At 46.8% G+C, this 20,950-nt stretch overlaps 1 protein-coding gene across 1 annotated transcript in view; it reads left to right on the top strand.

Moving 5' to 3' along the window:
* ccdc136b (coiled-coil domain containing 136b) overlaps positions 1–20,950 on the top strand; it is a 40,478-nt gene that overhangs the window by 5,043 nt on the left and 14,485 nt on the right. The window contains exons 2-5 of the mRNA XM_061250662.1: positions 10,719–11,036; positions 13,084–13,158; positions 16,695–16,997; positions 20,760–20,877. Coding sequence (XP_061106646.1) covers positions 10,719–11,036; positions 13,084–13,158; positions 16,695–16,997; positions 20,760–20,877 — 814 coding nt within the window. The remainder of the gene's footprint in view (positions 1–10,718; positions 11,037–13,083; positions 13,159–16,694; positions 16,998–20,759; positions 20,878–20,950) is intronic.

Below are 20,950 nucleotides of genomic sequence, written 5' to 3'. Positions count from 1 at the left end.
GTGGTGAGTGAGGAGGGAGAGGGGTGGTGGTTAGTGATGATGGAGAGGGGTGGTGAGTGAGGAGGGAGAGAGGTGGTGGTGAGGGAGGAGGGAGAGGGGTGGTGGTGGTGGTGAGTGAGGAGGGAGAGGGGTGGTGGTGGTGAGTGAGGAGGGAGAGGGGTGGTGGTGGTGAGTGTGGAGAGAGAGGGGTGGTGGTTAGTGAGGAGGGAGAGAGGTGGTGGTTAGTGATGATGGGGATGGGTGGTGGTGAGTGAGGATGGAGAGGGGTGGTGAGTGAGGAGGGAGAGGGGTGGTGGTGGTGAGTGAGGAGGGAGAGGGGTGGTGGTGGTGAGTGAGGATGGAGAGGGGTGGTGGTGGTGGTGATAATGGAGGGGTTGTCTCCATGGCAACAGGACAACTGTGTCAGATGTGTACGCGCCCTGCGTCACTCCTCTCCTCTCCTTTGATAAAAACGGACAGAAGAGAGGGGAACAAGAGGCTCTCACACACTCGTACAGTAGCCCTCACAGTGGGACTCTTATGTTTTTGCGCTTTTGGAGCGGGAGGGAGGGATGGAGAGAGAGGAAAATGAGAGAGAGGGGGAGAGATGAAAAGTGAATAATTCATGCCCTCCTACACTGCTAGTGAGCCAACGCATATAATCCCCACCCCCACATTCTGGCATGTTCCGAGCTCAATGTACAGTGGAGGCCACAAAGGAGAGTGGAGGCACCGACATCTATAGACCTGTTTCAGACCCACGGCACCAAGAGCGGTCTGACAGATGGGAAAGATTTCACCCGCCAGCCTTACTTATTATTTCTATAGACTTTCTGTGCTGCCTGCCTCTCTCTGGTCTAATGGAGGGGAGGTTGACTTTACCCCAGGAAAAGGGACAATTTCACAGTTGCCTCAACATGTGTCCCAGCTGGGCTCTGTTGGTCACGGATGCATTAAACGACAGCAGTGACCTACTTCCTGTTTGAATTCAGCTCCGTTCAATTCAGCTCCATTGGCATAACAGGCCGTATGCAGTGCTGGCAATTTTATCATTTGTTTTTAGAAAATTAAAGCCCATTGTCATTTGCTCACAAAGATATTCAAACTGCAAACGTCTCAAAATAAAAAATGTATCAAGATCAATTTTAACAGTCCAACAGGGACCATACTCTACTCTATTAGAGGTAAAAGTCCTCTTTCTGAGGCGATTCTACCGTGCAGTAATATGACAGAGCAATATCACCAGACCATTCGGAGTGGCAGATGTCTACATCTCCAGAAATACATCCAAATATGTCTCCGGGTCTTAAAGGAATTTGGTGTCTTCCTCAGGCTGTTTGGTTAGAGCGGAACATCTTGGCGTCATGGCAACTGTCGTCCTGATCCCCAGCTAGGGGCGCACGCCCTGAAAACTCCCCCCTCTAGTCACGCGGTAATAACGGGCGGGAAACGCTGAGACCAGGGTTTAGTCTGAGCGTCTGCGTGTCGTGTTTGCTCTGCGGAAGGTGCTGGAAGCTCCAGAGGGTCCTGGGCAGCGCGAGCTGGCCGTCTGTTTATCCTGCGGAACAGATTGTCCGTCTCGCTCCCTCTCTCTCTCTCTGCGCGCTGTGGGAGAGTCTGGGGCAGCAATGTGAAAACAGACCCTACCTGAATCAGCACTGCAGATTCCTTCTAACAGGGATATTACACAGTTACACAGAGAGTATCTGAACTCTCAACTTATATTTTTATTTATTATAGCCCACCGATAAGCAACATTGCTTATTTAACTTGATATAGATTTTTCCTTTAGTTACAAAAAGAGAATGCGCATCATTGCCTAGATGCTAGCTGGCTGGATTTTCAGCACATTATATAATATTGACCTGCAGCTTCTGTCAAGTTTCCTTGTTTCTGCGAGACCTGCTGAAGCTTATTTCATATTAGGCACAAGAACACTTTCTGCTCCTCCATCTCTACACAGGAGCCAAATCCTTCTTCTTTACAGTAAGCAGAAAAACTGTGGGCATTAACAGGTACAGTGCAGTGATTTGGATTATGTGTGCTTGATTTATGAGTGTTTATGATGACTTTAATAACTTTCTGCTATCGTGACAGTACTTGTGGTCATTGTTTGTAGAGTTAAAGCACTATTAGTGTGATGGACAGGGTTAATGGAGTATCAGTGTTCTGGACACATCAGTTTGGGTTGAGCAGCATTCACTAAATGTTTGTGAACAGAGTAAATGGGTTTAGTGGGAGCTGATTGAATATTACTGGCACTGTGTATCGGTGGGGTGTCCACAGCTGAATGAGAATGGGCAAGATCATTGACTGAGTGAAGTATCAGTAAGTTAGATGAACTGCGTAAATGAGTAAATGGGGAGAGCTAAATATCTGTTCACTGGTAAAGAGGGGTATTGAACAGCGTCAGGACTTCCCCAGCTCTTGGTACACTGTCAGAGCATACAGCTGTTGCCCCTCCTCTCTCGCCACTCGTTACACTGCCAGTGAGCATCGATGAGACGCGTGTGTGTGCTGCATGTGCGAGCTCAGTGTGTGTGCTGCCTGTGTGAACTCATTGTGTGAGCTGTGTGTGTGAGAAGCGTGTGTGTGCTTCGCTGATGAAGCCGTCTTAGATCGCGCGCGCTGAGAGAACTTGTTTCCTCTCCGCTACTGACACCATCATCATCGCCAGGCTAGCAGCACAGAGGTACTGCCCGACTCCGCTGTGGGGTTGCGTTGTTCGGTCCGTTTGCTCCTCGGTCATGGGGGTTTAATGCTTGTGTGTACTCGTGTGTATCTGCTACCTGTGTGTGTGTTTGTGTATCTGTGTATGCATGTGTGTGCGTTTGTTTATGTCAGTGTGTGTGTCTCTACAGTATGTGGCTGTGTGTGTGGGAGTTTGGATATGTGTATATGCCTGTGTGAAATGTATTTGTGACTTTCTTGTCATGCATGTATATTTTTGTATAAGTATGTGCATACATTGTGTGTGTGTGTGTGTGTGTATGTGTGCATGTGCGTATCTGCGTGTGTGTGTGCGTGCGCGTATGAGTGAGTGTGAGTGGGTGTGTACACTGCAGTGTGTGTGTATCTGCGTGTGTGCATTTCTATTTATATGTTGGGCAGAAGGCTGGATTATTTCTAGTTTGGATGAGATTTCGGATCAGATTGGCAGGATGAAAGCAGATAGAGAGACTGAGAGATGGGGACCGTACGATTAGTATTCGGGTCAGGTCCCTGTTGAGGACTTCTCATGTTTATAGAGACACCTATGCCTTGTGTATGCCATAGATTATAATAGCACTTATGTATAGTTATTCTTGTACTCTGGGTATTCTAGAGTTGGTAAGTTTATGTGTTCTTCAAGGGTTCACGTTGTATCTCTGTGATCATGCTAGGACTTGCAACTGTACTTTCCTCTTGGATCTTTTCTGTTCTGCATGCTCTCTTCTGCAGGCTGCCCCATACCATTGAGTGCCTGGCAGTCAGTCTTAGTAGCCCCAGATCTTCTCTGCCTTTTCTGAACTGACGGTGGAATGATCTCCCCCTGTCAGTCATGAGGCTAGACTCCCTGGCTGGATTCCACAGATGTCAAAAACCTCAAATGTTTCTATTTAATGATAAAAAACAGTGAACCCTTTTCTCATTATATCTTGAAGCATGTGCCTTGATGGTGGTACTTTTATTTTCCTTCTTCCAGTAGATTCTTTTGTGTCTCGGGCAGTTGCAGTGCAGTGCTGGAATAAGGCATCGTTTGAGCTTTGTAGCCAGGGAGAGTGAAAGCAGGAGAAAAGCGGATTCTCAGATCCTCTCTGTTCGCAGAGGAAGCCGCCCTTCCTGCGCGCGCTCCCCAGAGGGGCGTAGGACTGTGCGCCGCGGGGCCAGGGGGGCAGCGGGAGTAATAATTACCGCTACAACTCCGGTGGCTAGGAGAGGGAATCGCCCCAGTGGACTCACCTGGGGAACAGAGGCACACAACAACACTTCTCTCAATTAACCTCCGTCTATTTATCCCTCTCTCTCTCACTTGCTTTCTCTCTCTCTCACTTTCAGAAAATTAATTTCACATCAAAGCAGCATGCAAAGTTGTAGTTAAAGCACTGCAATTTGTGAAATTTGAACACAGAATAATAACACTAAATATATGTTATTGTATTCATCTTAATCCAAAATCTGTAATTAGAATATGTATAGCTCTTCACCCTCTCTGTTTCTTTCTCCCTCTCTCTGTTTCTCTCTCCCTCTCTTCCTCCCTCCCCTACTCTCTCTCCCTCCCTCCATCCCTCCCTCCTCCCTCCCTCTCTCTCTCTCTCTTGCTTCTACTCTCTCAACCACAGCCATCCCTGGGTTCCAAGTTCTAAGTCATGAATCCGTCTGTCCCCAGATGCTGGTTGGGGGCTGTAAGCATCTCCTTGATTAATTCAGAGATGTACCTCGATAGCATCCAGTCGTGACTGTGGCTTTGGGGACTGGGCTGCTCTGTGTACAGGAGCAGTGGAGTAATGTGTCAGGATGTGGCTGGCTCCAGGGTGGGAGTTTGGGATCGGGAGCAGTGCGAGGCGAGCTGTCACTGAGAGTGGGAATGCCTGGACTGGGCTGGAGGCCTGAGGTCACTGGTCTAGGGCCAGTTTCACTAATGCGTCCTGTAGCCCACACACCTTGCCCCACGCTGCCGTTATTCGTGTTTTTACGTTCCCACACCTGTTTGTCAAGTGACCTGCTGCGTTGAAAGGGCACATGTGACACTCTCCTTGCAGGCTGGTTAAACTGAGTCTGTGCCACTCGCACAGAGTCAGGTCAGATACTGCAGAACCAAAGCGCCACGTCTGGGATTAGAGTCGGTGGACTTCCTCACGTTGCGACAGGTTCCCGCTACGTTTCGCACCGTGTTCGCCGAGTTGTTTCAGTCGCGCCACGCTACGATGCCACAGTAGCACGCCGAGGTTAGCCTCCTCTTCCTGAGAACCTCTCTGTGGGTCTGTGTGATGCGAGTGGATGTGTAAACCGCTGTGGATGAACCTAAACCACACAGCGCTCCGAACCACACAGCGTAACGAGGTTGTGTTCGCACCGCTTTTAGTTTTAACTGATCTGTTTCCATCTTGGCTCCGGGCCCTGAGCCTGGTGAAACTGTATGCCTCCTACGTACACGTCCTATAGGCTGCTGTGGAGAGAGATAATGCCAGCCTCAGTGCTATTTAGTTAGATAATTGTACAACTTTATTAATACACAGGTGAGCAACCATTTGAAAAGGTTCCTATATATTTCTGCATTATTCAGGCATGTATGTCTTTCTCTTTGGTATTACATTGAGGTGGTTGTTTTTCCTTGTTGAGATGGGTCTGGTGGTGCCACAAAAATGATATGTGTATGTGTGTGGTCAGATATAGTGTACCCAGTACAGGGGAAATGAGAGGTGCTAAAACAGGACGTTGGTGTCAGCCCCTGGCCGTGGGACAGGTCAGGGCTCCCGGGGCAGGAAGGGGGAGAGTTACAGAGGGTCAGTGAATGTGACGCGACTCTGGAACCTTCCGCTGTGTCAGAATCCCAGGGTCAGAGGTCAAACAGGTCACTTCCTCGTTCAGGCTATCTCCATGACTGTTTTCATTTGTCATGTTTTCCTTTTGCCGATGCAGTGGCAGAATGAAGGTACTTACTTTGGTTGCTCAACATATTTTCAGATTTCACACGATTTAGTCAATTTAAGGTTACTCATGGCACCTCTGCGATAACTGCAGGCACATTCTCTGCAGTATTCATTATATTACATAATGAGGAGGTTGCTACTGTGCAGTTCTGCAAATGTGTGTGCATGGATGAGTGTGTGTCTGTGTGTGCACTTCTGTGTGTGTGTGTATGTGTGTGTGTGCACTTCTGTGTGTGTGTATGTGTGTGTGTGCGGGTGTGTGTGCACACTTCTGTGTGTGTGTATGTGTGCGTGTGAGCATGTGTGTGTGATACATGCTATCACTATGTAGCAGATGCTGTATAGTGATTCAGTGTGTCTGGTATCACAAGCTCCCCTGTCTGTGAACACAAAGCCTCAGTTGTGGCGGGCCTACTGTCAGATAGAGGGGGCTTCTGTGGCCTTGCCACGGGGAACAAAGTTGACGGTATGCCCAGAATGTAAGAGACGGCCTCCGAGATTCTCCACACAGTCCCATATTATCTGGCCCCAGTGTGTAAGTGGGGCTGTCTTGCTGCAAGATAAGATACCTGACGTAGGTTTATCAGCTTGCTGATGTTTATGCAGGAAGATATTCGGTTTTGATTTGAGCCCAGTCCTTCTGTAAGGAGTCAGAGGTTTCTCATCAAAATGTATCAGCTGCAAAATAAGCTCAGGTCTCCGTCCGGCCCTGACTTCACTCTGTCATTCAGTCCAAAGCAATGACATCCGAACACCTCCGATACAGTCTCAGAGCTATTTTTTCTTTCAAGTTGAGACCTTTTAAAATGTAATTTCTTTGTAATATTCCACCGAGAAGACACTTCTACGAAATGCCAACCACTCACAGGCAAATCAAGTTGTTTGTGTGTGGTGGGGTGCCTACAGCACGTTCTTGTGCGAGCTTGCATGTGAGAGAGAAGTGGGAAGAGTATGTGTGTGAAAGAGAGAGATGGAGAGAGACACGCTATGTGATAATTGAATGGGACAGACAGTCATTTTGTTATCATAGTTGTCATAGCTTCCCCAGAGCTGGTTTCCTTCCAGGAGCCGATGCCAGTCCTGTGGTCACATGATTGACTTTTTGGGATTTGAGCTGCATTGCTGATGCGATGAGAAAGAGAATAAAACAGTGAGTTTTTAGGATCTCTGCCAGGTTTAAGTGACAGTTCCACTGTTAAAGTGTGTTTGCTTGCCCACCTGTGGCCAACATGACGACCTGTGTTACACTCAATGTTACCTGCGCAGTAGAACAGCAGGATGCTTTTAAAAAAATGTAATTGCAATGTTGCACAATAGGCACAGTATGAACGTGGGAATTAAATTCTTCATGCCGTGCATAGCTATTTTTGGCATAATGTGGCTCAAGATTAGGCACCAAATGAAGTAGAATGAACAGCTTGTTAAAATTCTGGGATTGCTATTGTGGTTGGAACAAAAAATATATATATACACGGTGATTACCCAAGACTGAGTTTGGGAACCACTTATTGGAGGAATATCTATAACTGCTCAGTCATGTACGTTTAGGAATAGTCATCAGTTTGATAGTTATCAGATTTGCTTTGACGATATAGCAACATGTAGACTGAACTTGAATCTCAGAACAAACTCAGATTGCACCAAATCTATTCTCGCTCAGTTCAGCTATCTTAGTTATTTACATTGAACATATCCGGTGCCCCCGAGTTGAGTAAATCACGTTCACGATGTGTCTGAAACTAATCTGAGAAAAGCACGCTGGTCACTCTGCTTCCAGTGGTAACAGAATCACGTCCTGGTGATGACTGGGGCGTAAGCCCTCCCATTTCTCTCTGTGACAGGGAGGAAGACTCTGAGTGGTACAGATACCTGCCTCCCCTCCTCCCACCCACTCCCGAACCCTGCCCAAAAGATTTATCTGCTTTTCACTCTTTCTCTCCCTTTCTTTTTATCTCTCTCTCTGTCTTCATTTTTCACTTTAATTCTAACATCCACCCCCACATGTGTAGGAATCAATACAACACCATGCTCTCTACCCTAAGATCTGTCTTTCTCTCCCTCCCTCTATCTCTCTCGCTCTCTCTCTCGCTCTCTCTCTTTCACTCTCACTCTTTCTGTGTTATTTATCATGTGGAAATCACACCTCTCCTACAGACAACCTGATAATAACGCTTGTGTGCCTGGCTAAAATTAGGATCTACGTTTGTTTTGTTTCTCCGCTGAAATTGCCACGCCTCGTTATCTATGTACCTGTGTTTGTGAACTCCCTCTCCACCTGGCTTACCTTGCCTTTAGATCAAGGCTGTTTGTCAAGGCTGTGGACTGCTGACACTCACAATTGCACAGGGAAGATAAATTGGTTTGAGCACGGTAATTACTAGCTGTGTAAGGCGGCTAAATAGCTTGGTTGAGTGAAAGCCTGTCTGTGCTGTAGCCCTTGTGGGCTGGGCTAGAATGGTCTTAAATCAAGTGTCGCTACGCTAGCGGTGTGTGTGTGTGTGTGTGTGTGTGTGTGCGTGCGAGGTCAGGAGCCTCAGTGGAGGAGATCGTTTTCTATTAAATTAAACCCGATGTTATGGCAGGTGAAGATACTAAGATACTGCGTTTTAAGTAAACAGTAAATGGAACCTTTGCAATAGTCGGCTAAAATACTTTCTCCTGAACTGTTTCTGCTAAAAATATGTTAAAGGAAGACCCACATAAGTCTTTATCATAATTTAGCTGAATGAAATCCTAGGGGCCACTGTTGTTAGTGTCAAGAACTTGTGGCAGGAAAATATGTGATCTAATGCCTGTACCAGGCACATTCAATGGCCTGTAAACACATTAGGTTGTCAAGTGGGCCAGTCAGTAATGGACAACATGGGGCCATTATTGATGTATCACAGATCTGTCAGCTGTATGCAATTCAGCCATTTTAAAAACTGGTGCCAGGTAGATGTTGAGTGACTTTAGATATGTTGCTTGTTTTTAAGTGGGACATGCATGCCTCACTCTGCTCCTTCCGATGTAGTGAAGTGGCAAAGGGCAAAGGATTGTGGGATTGAGTAGCTCATTACTATTTGTGAAAGATTTTAATCACCAGCTGGGACTGATTAGTGAGTGACACGCTGCTCTTTCCTCACCATGAAACACAGTATCTTCAGTGCTAATCCACAGGAAACCCACATTAAATAGTTGTGTGTGTGTTTGTGTGTGTGTGTGTATTATCCCTTCACAGCATATGCCACTGCTGACTTTGTCTCTGTGTGCGTGCGTGAGTGTGCATGTGAGCGTGTCTGTGAGTGGGTGTGCGTGTGTGTGTGTGTGTGTGTGTGTGTGTGTGTGTGCGTGAATACAGTATGCTAGTGCCAGTCTGTGGGCTCACTCGTTATATGAATATGCAGATATATTCTCCCTACTGATGGGACTAAGAGTACAGTAATGACCTCGTCTCCTTCTCCACAGGGACCTCATCTCTGACACTCTGGCTCTGTGCGCAGGGCACACACAGACCGCTGTAATCGCTAATGGCCTTAGCGCTAAGAGGATCACAGGCCAGTGTTGTCTGGTCTGGCAAGTTCAGACAGACTTACTCACAGGCAGAGCTCTTCTGTTTGCAGATGACCCTGAAATCCAATGAGTTAGACTCACACTCCAAATTTAACTTTCATTCTTATCAAAATAACTCTCTCACTAGACCCCCTCTCTCTTACTCTCTCTATTTCCCCTCTTTCTTTCACTCTCTCTACCCCCCTCTCTTACTCTCCCTCTTACCCCCCCTCTCTCTCTCTCTCTATTCCCCATCTCTGTATATATTAGTACACGTATATTCCAGGATAAGTATCCACCGCATAAACTGTATCCTAGCATTTTACGAGGACTGCTTCTGAATACTAAGAGAGCAGTCTTTAGTGGAGCTGCGTCTGGCAGGCAGTTAAAGACAAGAGACTTGAAGCAGAGAGATTGATTACAGTGGGTGGTGAAGACCTCATCGCTGCAGATATACTTTATAACACTCTAATCATAGATGACATACTCTTTCTTCTTCAAGGATTGCTGCCTGATTAATTGTGATGAATAGGTGTATGTAAATAGCCTCCTTACAAATGCTAATCTGTTTATATGAATGAAAGCTCTTTTAATTCTGTGAATATATGGGGAGGGAGGACCCCTTCCTCTGTGCTATAGCTGCACTTTCTGCTCAGTGCACGGTCATGACCACAGCCCAGAGGAATTTTAACTGGGGGGGTGATTTACAGAGACTCACCTCCTTTCCAGGGGCTGTGGAATGGGAGAGTAGTCTCACACACGCTGACCAATGGAATGACTGGGAAAGGTCATGTTTTCACATGAGAGCAAAGACACATACTTTGAAAGTATGACTGTATAGCAAAATATAATATAGAGTGGAAATTCAATTTGAGAGAGAGAAAAGAAAAGATGGAGAATGAGAGAGATGGTGAGAGAATAAGAATGGTAGAGAGAGCTATCGTGGTTATTTATAGGTTTCCGTATGCTGCCACAGGGTGGCGCACTTTATCACACGTTGTATATCTGTCCCTGGGTTTCTCGTCTCATCTTTGTGGAGAGAGGGTCTGACGGGGAATCGTGTTGGTGGCTTGTGTGCAGGGATGTGAAGGTATTGTGCCGAGCCGCTCGAGAACAGCCCTGAGAAGCAGTACAGACAGGGAAATGTGGAGGGTCTTGCAGCAGATCTGGGTCCAATATGTCATTGTTTTGGATTCAAATACTGTAATACCCTTTACTGGGCTAGTCTGGTGTATTGGAACCTAGTAAATGCTTTCGAAAAACCTCTGGTCCTCTTGGTTGGCTCAAGTAATCTGAATAATGCAAGATGGGTGAGGCCAACGTGATGGCCGAATGGCTGGAATGTTTCTGGATTTATGGTCCATCCCAACTTGATCCCAAGAGTTGATGGATTATTTGTGAGCATGGGGCGTGAATATAAATTCTCCCTTACAGAACAATAATGTGTTCAAAAGCCACATGTGAACACCCAGCATGTGAAGAGTATACTGTACTGTGAATTCATCGTTCCAGGTGAAAAATATGACTGTAACCCTTTCTGTCTATCTCCCTCCCTGTCCCTCTTTCCCACCTCAGACGACACGTGCGATCTCAAATTAGACAAGCCCGGCATGGAAGATGAGCTAACTGTCAAGGAGAGGGAGGTGCTGGAGGAGAACGAGCGGAAGAAGGAGAAGGAGGCGCAGGGGGGCGATGCGGACGAGGAGCAGGGGGAGGAGGAGAAGGGGGTGAAGGAGGAGAAACCGGACGATGGGGAGGAGCGGAACGAGGAGCTGACCTCCGAGGAGCAGGAGCTGGAGGAGCTCCGGGCCCAAGTCTTGCAACTCCTCCTCGAACTGGAGGAGGCCAGGGAGGTGTCCCAAAAGCATGAGGAGAGCTTTCAGGAGATGCAGGGTGAGATAATTTTACCATTCAGGGCCCAGATTCATGAACCATGGGGCAGCCTTTAGTGTAGTGGTTAAGGTACTTGACTGGGACCTGCAAGGTCATTGGTTCGATCCCCTGTGTAGCCACGGTAAGATCCGCACAGCTGTTGGGCCCTTGAGCGTTTAAACCTGCTTTAAGCTCTCTTTGGGGGATTGTCTCCTGCTTAGTCTAATCAACTGTAAGTCACTTTGGATAAAATCACCAGCCATATGACATGTAATGAACCATCCCCGAATAGGAGTGTTGATCTAGAACCAGGGCCTTGTCCAAAACGGCCTCCTAACTACTGTGTTCTAAAATTGTCTATTGTATTGTCTATTATATTGTTGTCTTGTATTGTCTATTATACATACTGCCTACTGTTAGTGCATATTCTTTCAGTAGGCAATGGGCAGTATGTGAGAAATATCCTCCATACTATTTTCCAACCGAACTATGGAGTAAGATGCCCCAGCATTGCAGTAAAAAGGCCCAGCCTGTTCCTCTCTGGGTGGAATGCAGTCCAAGCTGTGGCCTGCAACAGCTGCATTCTTCTGGATCTTTTGTCTTTGGGCATTCCAGACAGCACTGTGACATCACCCCTGGTTGGTTTTCACTGAGCATGCTCAGCTGTTGGGATCCTGTACTATACAACAGCTGTTTCCACTTGGGACAGCCCAGCTACTGCCATGGCCATCTGTGAGTCATTCACAGAGTCATAACACTGGCCTATCAAGGTACTCCATTTTACAGCAGAGCAAGACGGACAGGCACACACTATACCTTCTAAAACTTCAGTTCAGTTTGTACTTCCTCCATATGTTTACATCATGAAAGACTCGCCTTTTGTTGGTTTGGGTACCTTTGTAACTGGGAAAACAGATTACCATTTTGTAATCTGAGAATCTGAGAATCAAAGAAAATGTATATAATGTTAGGAACATTACTGATGTGAACCATTACGGTAACATAAAGCAAATTGACAAACTCTGGAAGCCAAACTATCACAGCAGAAACAAACACTCAATGTATTCTAGAAAATATACATATTTTAAAAGTTAGGTAAAAGTGCCAGCTTGCTTTTACAGTATTTTACTGTAATTTGTGCCACTAGAAGAGCACAGATTGTTATTCTCACTTTGCTATTAGTGGTGCTAATGGCAGTGAGCGTGACTAGCGAGTGGCTAATTGGCTAATGGCACGCGTACAGCCTTATTCTTGCATGCATCATACATCCTGCTGAGAATGCTCTCTCCTGGGGACAGTGGTGACCTTATGTAAACTCAGACCTAAGACTTCAGACTTTGGCAGCCTTACAGCAGGAGAGCAAGTGAGGGTGTGCAGTGTGAGATGCCTCTGTGTCAAGTGGGATTACTCAGAAGGGATCCAGATCAGAATGAAAAAAAAAGAAAAAGAAAATCCAAGATGCTTCAAATTGACTTTATCATGGATTAAATTAAATTAGGGGAAAGTAGAGTACATGTCCTTAACGTGGAGATCTCCCCTGTGGTCTGGAATCTGACCCTGATCATGCCGGGCCCTCCTAGGTTGGGATATGTGTGAGATGAAGTTGCAAGCAATTTTGGTGTTTCCACACAGTATTGCAGCTTAAAGGTACAATATGTAATTTCGGACAAGCGCTGACGTTGAAACTCCATTGGCTGTGGCAATTAGAACCAATTTTCAACCTATGAGCTTGAATTATTGTACAGTTATACAATGTTTTAGTACAGAGTGTCGGGCCGTCAACTGTATATTTTGAAACCCGAATTTAAGGACTATAAACACAGGCAGAGGGTGAGTCAAAATGTCAATGAGCCTTTTTCAATGACAGGAAGGGATTTACAATGGTCTGGTAACAATGTTTTAACACAAAAATCTTACCTATTGTACCTTTAATATACAGTAACACAAATTAGCAGTGATTAAAACCCAACTGTAAAGGCATGTTCATCCCCAACCCCGTAAGTTAAATTGTCTCTCTGACCACTGTCACCCTTTCTTTCTTTCATCCTTGTTTTTCTTCTGTCTGTAGGTCTTCTGGAGGATGAGCGTCTGTCCAGTGCCCACCAGGCAGAAGCTTTCACGCGGCAGATCCAGAGACTGCAAGGTAACCCGGCTGCTTTTGAAATGAACAACAACAGCTAAGGGCTGCAGATCAGATTAAGGGGCAGCTTGTAGCCCAGTGGCTAAGGTACATGACTGGGACAGCTTGTAGCCTAGTGGCTGAGGTACATGACTGGGACAGCTTGTAGCCTAGTGGCTGAGGTACCTGACTGGGACAGCCTGTAGTGTAGTGACTGGGACCCGGAAGGTTGGTGGCTGAAGCCTCAGTATAACCAGGATAAGATCCTGCTGGGCCCTTATCCCCACATTGCTCCAGGGGGGATTGGCCCCTGCTTAGTCTGTAACTGTAACTGTCAGTTTGGATAAAAGCGTCAGCTAATTTACAAGTTATTCTTATTATTATTATTATTATTATTATTATTATTATTATAAGTTATTAGATTAGGGTCAGGGGAAAGGGTAGCAGAAGTAGTTGCGGAAGTGCAACCTTTTTCCCCCCAAAAAATGGGAGAACACTAGCAAGCCCTGACACTCTCCACATGGCTCTTTGAGGAATCCGGATCTTCTGAGAGGACACAATTAATCAAGCGGTGGGTGTTTTGATACGGGGTCCAGACAGGGGACACCTGGGAGTCTCATCTGCGCTCTAATTAACAGCAGCCCCAGAGAAGGGTCCGGAACACGTTGGGGCTAATGCATGTAGCACCAGGACCACGGCTGTGATCAGTGTGACGGAAGAGAGCCGTAACGTAATTGGCTGGGCCGTGTTAGATGTTGACTGAAATAGAGTTCTGTCAGTCTAGAAAGATCTTAGAGGGGAAATACGTGTGGCTTGTCGATGTGTTAACTTCTGATGAAAATGGCTGCGCGATTCTACCATTTCTCTTCCACTGACACAATAAAAGAACCGTGCCTTTCCGAGTCCTTTCATGCCAAAGCCTTTGATTTTCCATCCTATGCATTAATTACACCGCCATGATTATTAGTTCCTTACTTCGTACTTCTAAAAGTTAACAGAAATAAACGAGAAAACATCTTCAAACATGCTTTGTTCTGTGTTTCCTCTCCAACATGTTTAGCACACGTGCACGCCCTAACATGCACATGCACATACACACACGCAGACACATATGCATACACACGCACGCACGCAGACACATATGCATACACACGCACGCACGCACACACACACACGCACACACACACAGCGAGTGCACTCACACGGTATGTGTTTCTCACACTGCTGTACAGTCTCAGTGAGGGGCTGTGGAAGTGTGTGGGGCCGGCCTCTCCTCGCTTACAAGCCTCACCGCACCTGTCATGTGTGTGTATGTGTATGTATTTGTGTGTCTGTTTGTGTAAGTGAGTGTGTCTGTTTGTGTGAGTGTATGTTTGTGTGTCTGCTTGTGTAAGTGAGTGTGTGTGAGTGTGTCTGTTTGTGTAAGTGTGTGTCTGTAGGGAGTTGATGATAGGGTCAGAGCTGGTGCCAGCTTTCGACTCTGTGGCCTCGGTTGTTAGTGAGACCTGACCTCCCCCACCTGTGTCCCTCTCCAGCCCTGCTCACTCACCCCTACAATCCAAACTCAGTGTCCCTCCCCAGCCCTGCTCACTCACCCGTACAGCCCAAACTCAGTGTCCCTCCCCACTCACTCACCCCTACAGCCCAAACTCAGTGTCCCTCCCCACTCACTCACCCCTACAGCCCAAGCTCAGTGTCCCTCCCCACTCACTCACCCCTACAGCCCAAACTCAGTGTCCCTCCCCAGGCCTGCTCACTCACCCCTACAGCCCAAACTCAGTGTCCCTCCCCACTCACTCACCCCTACAGCCCAAACTCAGTGTCCCTCTCCACTCACTCACCCCTACAGCCCAAACTCAGTGTTCCTCCCCACTCACTCACCCCTACAGCCCAAACTCAGTGTCCCTCCCCACTCACTCACCCCTACAGCCCAAACTCAGTGTCCCTCCCCACTCACTCACCCCTACAGCCCAAACTCAGTGTTCCTCCCCACTCACTCACCCCTACAGCCCAAACTCAGTGTTCCTCCACAGGCCTGCTCACTCACCCCTACAGCCCAAACTCAGTGTCCCTCCTCAGCCCTGCTCACTCACCCCTACAGCCCAAACTCAGTGTCCCTCCCCACTCACTCACCCCTACAGCCCAAACTCAGTGTCCCTCCCCACTCACTCACCCCTACAGCCCAAACTCAGTGTTCCTCCCCACTCACTCACCCCTACAGCCCAAACTCAGTGTTCCTCCACAGGCCTGCTCACTCACCCCTACAGCCCAAACTCAGTGTCCCTCCTCAGCCCTGCTCACTCACCCCTACAGCCCAAACTCAGTGTCCCTCCCCACTCACTCACCCCTACAGCCCAAACTCAGTGTCCCTCCCCACTCACTCACCCCTACAGCCCAAACTCAGTGTTCCTCCCCAGGCCTGCTCACTCACCCCTACAGCCCAAACTCAGTGTCCCTCCTCAGCCCTGCTCACTCACCCCTACAGCCCAAACTCAGTGTCCCTCCCCACTCACTCACCCCTACAGCCCAAACTCAGTGTCCCTCCCCACTCACTCACCCCTACAGCCCAAACTCAGTGTCCCTCCTCAGCCCTGCTCACTCACCCCTACAGCCCCTGCTCGCCTCCTCAGGCTGGTACTCCCTGCTTGGCACGCCGTTAGCAGTGCACGCCCCTCAGGCTGGCCACTGTAACAGCTCCCGGTCCCTTGTAATTAAACCGATTAACGAGGGATATGACGCGAAATAAACAAGTGGAGATGTGGAAGCAGTGAGCCTGCTCTGCACTATAGCAGTTTCAGGTATTATCTGCAGCAAACAGCATTAACTTACAGTAAACAGCTGGCAGTTATTAACAAAGCTAGTATGTTTTAGCCTTCCCCCATGGTGACCCTTCCTAACACTATCGTTGGACTCACACAATTATTCAATCGCTAGACCTGGCAGATTTTGCCAAGGTCTTTGCCAAACATCTACTATTTCTCTGTATCTGCTTAGATTTGTCCTCACTGCAGCTGAAATTCAGTAACCACATTTTATCTGTTCATGCTCAGTCAGAATAAGGGATATTGAGCGTGGGTTTGATATTCATAGGGCTTATTTAGCATTAGATTATACAATATATCAATACCAGACTTTATCAGCTTGTCACACACCTTCCAGAGGGGAAGATGCCTCTTAAGCCAATGTCGGAAAAATGATAAAAAAAACATGTTGTAAATATTCATTGACCCTTCAAAACTAAGTAAACACTTATTCACACTCAGAAATAAAGGTATGAAAAAGGTAGAAATGCTTGTCACTGGAGTGGTACCCTCTAGGCACATAAAATTGTGGCCAGCAACATATAATTATTTTGTAAATGTTTTGCTTGGAAAACATACTCATTTGTTTCCAAAGAGAACATTACTGTACATTACGGTACATTAGGGAAATGTAATCCTTGAAGAACAAAAATCTACCTCCGCTTTTGCTTTGTAAATGTGTAATGTGAGTTGTGTTACTCGGTAATGAAAAATGACCAGCCGCGGTTATGTAACCCCGCCTCCGCCCCCGTTCTCCAGCCCAGCTGCGGTCGGTGCAGGAGGAGATGGACAGCCTGGAGGAGGAGAAGGAGAGCGAGCTGTCGGAGGCGCAGGAGGAGCTGCGGGCGGCGCAGGAGGAGGTGCTGGAGCTGCAGCAGGCAGCGGAGGAGGCGGCGGCCGAGCGGGAGAACGACATCGCCAGCCTGCAGGAGGAGCTGTGCCGTCTGCGCGCCGAGCTGCAGCGTCTGCACGCCACCACGCAGGAGTACGAGCTGGAGATCACCACGCTGCGCGCCGAGATCACCATGAAGAGCCAGAGACGCGTGGAGGAGCGCAGGGAGGGTGAGACACACTGAGTCACTCCATACACTGGTCACTCCATAAAGTGGTCACTCCACTAAGTTACTCCACACACTGGTCACTCCACACACTGAGTCCCTCCACACACTGGTCACTCCACACACTGGTCACTCCACAGAGTCACTCCACACACTGGTCACTCCACACGCTGGGTCACTCCACAGAGTCCCTCCACACACTGAGTCACTCACACACAGAGTCACTCCACACTCTGAGTCACTCACACACAGAGTCACTCCACACACTGAGTCACTCACACACAGAGTCACCCCACACACTGAGTCACTCACACACAGAGTCACTCCACACACTGAGTCACTCACACACAGAGTCACTCCACACACTGGTCACTCCACAGAGTCCCTCCACACACTGACTCACTCCACAGAGTCACTCCACACACTGAGTCACTCCACACTTTAAGCAACTACAGACAGTGCTTGTGCACTCTCAGACAAAAAAGGTTCTCCACAGAGGAATCCTTTTTAGTATTTATTGGAACCCTCCATCATAGGTGTGAAGTGAGAATGCTCCCAGACAAAGAACCATTTTGTCCAACAAAGAACCCTTGAACTAGAGAGGGTTACCTTTCAAACCATTTTTTTCTGAGAGTGAATATATGAACTCAGCTGGTGGAGGTGCCTAATCAATTAAAGTCCCATATTGTTAATAATTCTGTGTGCCTAATATTTTATTAAGTAATCATTTTTTTGAGTGCCACAACAATCCCCTGCCATATTATATGTATCCCTAACAACCAACTGCCATCCACTACCCTACACTTCTCTCTCCAACAGCACAACCATATATTTGACTGCGATGCTCTTTCTTGCTGCCAACCAATCGCAGCCCACTTCCCCACTATGTTACTCTCTGTAAATCTCACTGTCGCTACTCCTTCCCTGTATTTAACTCTCTACCAATCATGTTGCTTTAACTGGCTGGATATCATTCTTGGCAAATCACACTGCATTACCTAATTTTATATCACTCTCCTCCGAGCAAATCCATCCTACCATTAAGGTTAAGTCCATGAATAAACATCAATAAAATTCCCTCAGTCCTCAGGAGTTTCCTCTACTGCGGCAATAAGAATAAGCGTACAGTGGAAAAACCACAGTAATCACTTATTCCAATGCATATTTTACAAGCATTACGTCATTTAATTCACTGAGAAATATATATATTATTTTTTCATTAATTATTTCAACTCAAATGAGGTTTTTAGTAGGAGACAGCCCGCCAAACAGGCCAAGATCTGAGGATCTTGTGCAAAGTCAAAGTTGCCAGATTTAACTTTTCCTGTCAAACTACTCGGCGGTCTCAAGTTGCATTGACTCATGGGATTTAAAGTCAACTGTCAATTAAACAAATGGTTGGCTCACTTCTCCAGCAGAATGAGTAAAAAAAGAAATGGGGTCTTTTAGTTCTGGTGTAATTTTTTTGAGTGAACTCATTTTGCTCACAGATACATAGTATATTTACATATAATCAGAAAATCACAGTTGAGTGATTCTTGAGTCTTGTTTTGTATACTTGTTTGCTTCTCAAATTCTTACTGACACCTCAAAGGGAATTGATTTCGTACAGCAAAACCACAGTGAAATACTGTGAACACATTCATGGCTAGGCTAACTCACGCCCTGCTTTCAATGCTCTGTGGGTCATGGCTAAGCTAACTCTTCGCCTGCTTCCAGAGCTCTGTGGGTCATGGCTAGGCTAACTCTTCGCCTGCTTCCAGAGCTCTGTGGGTCATGGCTAGGCTAAATCTCCGCCTGCTTCCAGAGCTCTGTGGGTCATGGCTAGGCTAAATCTCCGCCTGCTTCCAGAGGTCTGTGGGTCATGGCTAGGCTAACTCACAGCCTGCTTCCAGAGCTCAGAGGGTCATGGCTAGGCTAACTCACAGCCTGCTTCCAGAGCTCAGAGGGTCATGGCTAGGCTAACTCACAGCCTGCTTCCAGAGCTCTGTGGGTCATGGTAGTCAGACTGATGTTGTGAAGCCCACAGGCTACATCTGTACTGCTGCATGTGACTAATGTGTGTTTTGGAAACTTAGATTTGCCACACCTTGTTGGAGTTCTGAGAGAAAAATCTGATTGGTATGGAGCCACACCATCCTTACTGCTGTAGAGATATCTGAAAATATGAGAGAAAGAAATTAAGTGTAAGGGAGCATGCGAGAGAGGGGGAGTGCAAGAGATAATGTTTAATGTTTGCATTTGTGTTTATATGTCTGTATACATATGGTTATATATAATTCTTTAGCAATATTCATATAAGCACTCTATTGTACTGTTTGTAAAATGGTTTACTATGCCTTGGCAACTCAGTGCTATTTCTCATGCCAATAAAGCTGCATTTGAATTTTTAAAAAAAGGAGAGAGAGAGAGAGTGTACAATATGTCTGTGTCACAAAGCAAAGCCCATATCTGACCTTCATCTGGGGTCTGGAGCTTGTTGCACTCATTAAGGCCTTTGAGCCTTTGATTGGAATCATGTGCCGCTCTGGGGGTGGGGGGGGGGCATGAGGACCCTGGCTGACCCAGTGCTGAGGGTCTTCAGTGGGAGGCAGGCAGGAGGTACAGTAATCACATTACACACCCGCTCGAGGAGTGGACACACACTCCTTCCCTTAGACAAACTACAGCAGCATATGAGCAGCAGAACCCAGTCCAGGGGCCTGACAAAGGCTTCCCTGTCCTCCATTTGCTGTTCTGCGCTGCATTGTTTTTTTTTTCCTATTGTTCATCATCTGATGGTCCCTTGTTTTTCCTGTGAGAAGTGCCCTTCACTTTCCTGTTTCCGTGGCACCCTCTCTCATTCTCTCTCTCTGTTTCTCACTCTCATTCTCTCTCAATGTCTCTCTGTCTCTTTTTCTCTCTCCACCAGCAGAGCAGGCATACAGTAGTTTAAAACAGGTGATTAATGAGTACATGAAAAACCAAAGTACAGGTAATTATGGCATAATCTTCACTACAGTCTGAATATGAAGTATGAGTATCCAATGGTTCATTAGTATACAATTCATCATATTTTAATACAAGGTACTACGCAAGTTTACTATCTCTTGTTTCATAGACTGACGTTAATGAGTGAAAACCCTGTGGTTATCCACAAGTAATAAGAGGAATAAAGCCCTGTGGACCACCTGTGGCTGTAAAATTGCATTTCTTACATAACATAACATTTCTTGTACCACACTGCCAGCACTGCTACAGCACAGTGTGTGTACTGCACACACATATTCAGGGATTATTTCCCTGCTGGTCAGAGGCTTAAGAAATCTGTTATGGTTTCAAAATGGTCTCCAGAATTAGCATAGAATGAGGGAATAAAATGATACCTTATTTTATGTAGAATTTAATCAGGATATATCTCAGCACCAAAAAAATATATGCATCAGACCTGAGTCAAATACGTAATTGTTTTGGATTCAAATACTTTTCTACTTTCTTGTCTGGTGTATTGGAACCGATGAGATAGTGTCATGAAGTGCAAACCCTGTGTTCTGGACCTCTTGGTTGGCTCAATTTCACCAGGCAAGATTAATCGAGCACAGAAAAGTATTTGAATCCAAAACAATTACTATGTATTAACCCAGGTCTGATATGTATTAGACCAGAAGGTGTGAGTTTTGTACAGTAACACTCACTGTCAGCGGTTCATCTCTCCCCACGTGCTCATTGGCTCCAGTGCTTCCCTTGCTCTGTGGTTTTGGCTCACCTCTGTGTCCCCTGGCGACAGGTGACGTGGGCCAGCTGAAGGAGGAGTGTCGCACGCTGAAGGATGAGTGTCAGGCGCTGAAGGATGATAACCGGCAGCTGTCAGAGAGGCTGCGACTACTGCAGCTGCAGAGGAAGGGGTGAGGGCGGGGCCGTGCTGTCCGTCTTCAGCGTGTGTCTGTTGTTCTGTTGTTTTGTTTAATTTCTTCCTTT

The sequence above is a fragment of the Conger conger genome, chromosome 8, assembly GCF_963514075.1.
Source record: "Conger conger chromosome 8, fConCon1.1, whole genome shotgun sequence".
NCBI lineage: Eukaryota > Metazoa > Chordata > Actinopteri > Anguilliformes > Congridae > Conger > Conger conger.
Note: the sequence above shows the minus strand (reverse complement) of the source record. Positions and strands in the feature narration are given on the sequence as shown.